Source organism: Suncus etruscus, chromosome 5 (assembly GCF_024139225.1).
Source record: "Suncus etruscus isolate mSunEtr1 chromosome 5, mSunEtr1.pri.cur, whole genome shotgun sequence".
In the NCBI taxonomy this organism is placed as follows: domain Eukaryota; kingdom Metazoa; phylum Chordata; class Mammalia; order Eulipotyphla; family Soricidae; genus Suncus; species Suncus etruscus.
The window spans coordinates 94,540,584-94,545,448 of record NC_064852.1 but is presented as its reverse complement, the minus strand read 5'-3'; the positions used below and the strand labels follow the sequence as shown (position 1 = coordinate 94,545,448).

The following is a 4,865-nucleotide window of genomic DNA, read 5'->3' as shown; positions in this document are numbered from 1 at the left end:
GAACCCCGGGCGCTGGGCTCCGAGGGAGCGGAGAGAGAGGGAGGGGGAGGCGGAGGCTGCTCGGGAGGGAAAGAGGGGGTGTGTGTTGGGGGGAGGGGGCGGTGCGGCCGCCTTTCCTGGGAGGAGAAGCGCGGGTTCCTGGCTCGAGGCGCGCACTGCTTTCAGCAGACCCGTGGAGCGTCGAGCTGGAGTGGCCGGCTGGGCCTGGAGCAATGCGAGCCGGCCCCAGGGAGCGGCGGCGGCGGCGTGGCGGCCGAGTGAGTGAGTGAGTTCCGCCGGGGGAGATCTAGGGGTGTCGGGAGAACGGACTCTGCAGAGCCGGGAGGCGAGGCGGGAAGAGCTCCGCGCCAGACACCCCAGGCTTGCAGGTTTGCAGGGGAGCGCGTTACTGTGGCCTCCCTATGCCACACCACCAGGGTGCCCCGTGTGCACGCTCAGGCCGAGGCCGGGTTTTCGGGCCGCCCGGGCTGAGCGCAGGATGGGGGTGACCACGGTGGCGAGGAGAAGAAGCGTGGAAAGGGGTGTCCCGGGTGTCAGGACCGACCGCGCGGAAGATGGGGACAGGGTCGGTGGGGCGCAGAGCGGCGGCTTCGAGCCACTGGAGGGTTTCTAGGAAGAAGGCAGGCGCGCCGGGGAGGCGGGAGGCGGCTGGAGAAGCGCGGGCCATTGTGCGCCCCCAAAACGCGCGCTCTGTTGCAGAGGAGCCCGGGCCGGGAAGTGCGGACGCGTCTCTGCCCAGGCCGGGCCGCCTCGCCCGCTCGCGTCCAGAGGAGTCGGAGCGCTTCGGACCAATCCCCGGCGATTATGCAAGACGGCGGACCAATCAGCTCGGCGAGCTCATGAATATTTATGACCTTGGCTGAGTCAAAGCTTGGAAGCGAGTTTGGGGAGCTCGGCAGCATCATGCTTAGACTTTTCAAAGAGACAAACTCCATTTTCTTATGAATGGAAAGTGAAAACCCCTGTTCCGCTTAAATTGGGTTCCTTCCTGTCCTGAGAAACACAGAGACCCCCCAAAAGGGAAGCAGAGGAGAGAGAAAGAGAGAGAGAGAGACCCACACCCAGACCCCGCGAGAAGAGATGACCATGACCACCATGCCAGAAAGTCTCAACAGCCCCGTATCGGGCAAGGCGGTGTTTATGGAGTTTGGGCCGCCCAACCAGCAAATGTCTCCTTCTCCCATGTCCCACGGGCATTACTCCATGCACTGTTTACACTCGGCGGGCCATTCGCAGCCCGACGGCGCCTACAGCTCGGCCTCGTCCTTCTCCCGACCGCTGGGCTACCCTTACGTCAACTCGGTCAGCAGCCACGCGTCCAGCCCCTACATCAGTTCGGTGCAGTCCTACCCCGGCAGCGCCAGCCTCGCCCAGAGCCGCCTGGAGGACCCAGGTACGTGCGCCTGCCTGCCTGCCTGCCTGCCTGCCTGCCAGGGAGACGGAGAGGAGGAGAGACGAAGGAAGGAAAAAAGAAAAAGGGAGGGAGAAAAGAGAGATGGAGAGAGAGAGATGGAGGGAGGGAGAAGTGGGTGGGTGGGGGTAGGGAGGGTGCCGGCACAGCGGAGGTTTCGGGTATCCACCTAGGGATCCTTGCCATAGTCAAGAAATTTAAACGAAAATGCGCCAAACTCACAACTCATCCAGCAAAAGATAATTCCGAGAGCGTCCCCGGCCACTGGCTGGGCCTCTGGAGGGTTCTGTGCGTTGAGCCCGGCTGCAAACAGAAACCCACATGTGCACGTATTAGTCCCGGTAATTATTTATTGCGTAGCGCTATAAACAATGTATGCAATTAAGGGTAATTAAACCTCAACCACCGCCTGCAAAAAATAGCAAACTTTCCCTGCAAAAGGCAGGAAGCTCCGATTCTGGAAGCTGCCCCCCCAGTCTGCCTGCGGCATCACAGGTCAAGTCCTAGGACTTTCTGGGTCCCTTCCCTTATTTTCGGAGCTTCTTGAGCGTTCTCTGCGGGTTCTACCTCCGCTGCCCCTCGCCTTCGGCTCCCCGCACTAAAGGCTGCCCCTCGTATTAACAACGGCCCCGCTTCTGCTGTCCCTCCAGGGGCTGATTCTGAGAAGAGCACGGTGGTGGAAGGCGGTGAAGTACGCTTCAATGGCAAAGGGAAAAAGATCCGAAAACCCAGGACGATTTATTCCAGTTTGCAGTTACAGGCTTTGAACCGGAGGTTTCAGCAAACTCAGTACCTAGCTCTGCCCGAGAGGGCGGAGCTCGCGGCCTCCTTGGGACTCACGCAGACGCAGGTATCTATCTCACTGCCACCCCTCTGCCATTCAGGCTTCCCCTGGCCGGCCTGCACGGCCCGGATCTTCGTTTTTTATTTTATTTTATTTTATTTCTATTTTGTTTTGTTTTTGGTTTTGCTCTCTGGTTCTCAGAGTCTCCTATGTGTGTCCTTGTCTGTCTGTTTGCCTGTCTACCTCCCAGTCCCGCTCCCAGCGTCTCCTGTCCTCATTCTCTGCCTTAACCCTGTCGCAGGTCCCTGAGCGCTCCCTCCCAGTCCTCCATCCCTGGACAATCTGATTAGGGCACCAGAAGGATTTCCTTAGATGTTTTGTTTGGGAACTCTGAGGTCACACGTGCCCCAACAACTGGAACAATAGAGCGGGACTTAATCTCCTCTTGGCCTGTAACCTGTAGAGTGTGTGGTTATTCACTCTGGACTTGGGCCTGGGGAGCTTCTGTTTCCCTGGCTCTACCTTCTCACAGGTGTGTGATTTGGGGGCTGGAAAAATCATTTCCTCCACCTACCATACAGACCCTGAAGCAGAAACCTTCCTTCCTGGATTTCTTTATATACTCTGGAAAGTCCAGGGGAGCTTGGATCAGCCTGGCATGGGTTTCCAACATCTGCGCCAGGCACTGGAGCTAGAGCTGGGGAAAGCAAAACAGAAGCTAAGGCAAGGCTCATTGAAGTCCAGATGAAAAGTTAAAAACTTTTTGACCTCCGCAAATAGCCCCAAACTCACTCAAGGGTAGAAAACGATGATTCAAGACGAGGGTCTCATAGTAAATTAACGTCTCCCAGTCCTTTCCACCACTCCATTCTTTTGTGCATGGTCATATTGGAGTTAATGGCCGATGTTCAGTTGGCATCTGCAGATGATGCCCCAAGGTTAGGCTGTGTCCCTGGCAGCCCCAGGCTTACATCCTGGCTCACTCATGCCCACCACGCCCCCTGGCTCTCTGCTCTTGCAGATCTGGGCTACCAGGTGGGTGGGCTGGGCCTGGAGCCTTTGGTGATTAGTGATGGTGTCATTCTGCTCCCCAACAGGTCCCGAGGGCCGGGAGTTGGGAGTGAAGTGGTGAGGGATTCTGTCTAGAAGTCCCACAGCCCCTATCTTTCCCAGTGACCGCCTTGGGCGAAAGGGACCCCAGTCACTATGCTGTCTGCTCTTGCAGGTTAAGATTTGGTTCCAGAACAAGCGCTCCAAGTTCAAGAAGCTGATGAAGCAGGGCGGGGCGGCTCTGGAGGGTAGCGCACTGGCCAACGGCAGGGCGCTGTCCGCTGCCTCCCCGCCGGTACCTCCGGGCTGGAACCCTAACTCTTCCTCCGGAAAGAGTTCCGGTGGTAGCGCGGGCTCCTACATCCCCAGCTACACGTCGTGGTATCCTTCAGCGCACCAAGAAGCTATGCAGCAGCCCCAGCTCATGTGAGGTTGCCGGCCAGCACCCACCCGCCTCCTTCCCGACTCCCCCAATCCGGGCCCCCATCTGTCTTCAGGTCCACCCAACCCGGACTGTGCGCGCTGGGCCCGGACCAGAAGGGCCCAGAGGGAGAGAAGAACAGTGAAGGCAGAAGGCTCTCGCAGCGCAGTGGGGCCAAGTGACTTCCCTGGCGCCCATGCCTTTACCCAAACCCTGGCTCTGGGCAAGAGCCAAGAGCGAGCCCCACTGCCAGGTACAGCATCCCGCGAGCAACAAAGGCATGCCCTCCATCTAGCCGCTGGCCCATCCTGCAGCCATTGTGGGACTATCAGGAAAAAAAAAAAAGTAAAACCAGAACTATAGAAAACGCAAAGGTTCTTTTTCTGTCCCGTCCGTCTCTGTCTCCTTTGCTCTGTATCTGTGCGCTGACAAAGTCGAGGTCCTAGTCCGTTGCTGTCCTCATTATATGGCCTCTGCAAAGAGTCACCAGGTCCAAGGGGAATGCAGGCCACCAGGGTTCCTGATACGGAGACTTTTTGTTTTGCTCCTTTGGACCTTCTCCTGGACCTCCTCACTGGCTGTGTAGCTCTTCAGGAATTTTGGGGAATTGGAGGGAGGGGGTTTTATTTATTGAGAAATGGACTTGGCCTGAGACTGAACATTAGCCAATTTGTGGTTCTCTGGCGGGCGAAGAGAATCCAAATGTTCGGATTACTTGGAAGGCACCCGGATAAATAATTTTGGAGGAGATGATGATTTTTAACTTATGTGGTGACTTTTGTATTTCGTTGGTATGGAGAGTTTGGAGCCCAAGATATGCATTTAAAAATATGTTTCATGTTACTTTAAAAAGAAAGAGACCAACACAATTTTCTCATCTCCGGAAGAATGCTCCCTCACTTTGCCTGGATAAGAAATCTTAAATTCCCTTCTGGGGAGAAAGAGAAAGAAGACCCGAAGGGCAGTGCTGAGAAAACAGGTGGAGCAGCAAATGTCCCAAGGCCAGAGAACTACAAAGTAAGACAAAGCAGCTTTACCACAACCCTCAGGGTCTGGGCCACAGAATGGTGCCAGTCACCCACCAGAGCAGCCTCCAGGGCAGGATGGAATCGCTGTACATACTATTGTTGTTAACTATTATTATTGTTATTCTTGTTCCTTAAACATGTTGCACAAGCTTAGCTTTTTTTCCCCCGTTC

The 4,865-nt window shown here is 56.2% G+C and overlaps 1 protein-coding gene across 2 annotated transcripts; it reads left to right on the top strand.

The window, feature by feature from the left end:
• Positions 1-1,080: 1,080 nt before the first annotated feature.
• On the top strand, positions 1,081-3,675 carry DLX1 (distal-less homeobox 1). 2 transcript variants are annotated; one of them, XM_049773505.1, is made up of 3 exons: positions 1,081-1,393; positions 2,062-2,261; positions 3,421-3,675. In XM_049773505.1, the coding sequence occupies exons 1-3, from the start codon at positions 1,081-1,083 to the stop codon at positions 3,673-3,675; spliced, it is 768 nt and encodes a 255-aa protein (XP_049629462.1). The 2 variants fall into 2 exon arrangements, with proteins under 2 accessions (XP_049629462.1, XP_049629463.1); XM_049773506.1 differs by lacking the exon at positions 2,062-2,261 and having other exon boundaries at positions 3,421-3,425.
• Positions 3,676-4,865: the final 1,190 nt, after the last annotated feature.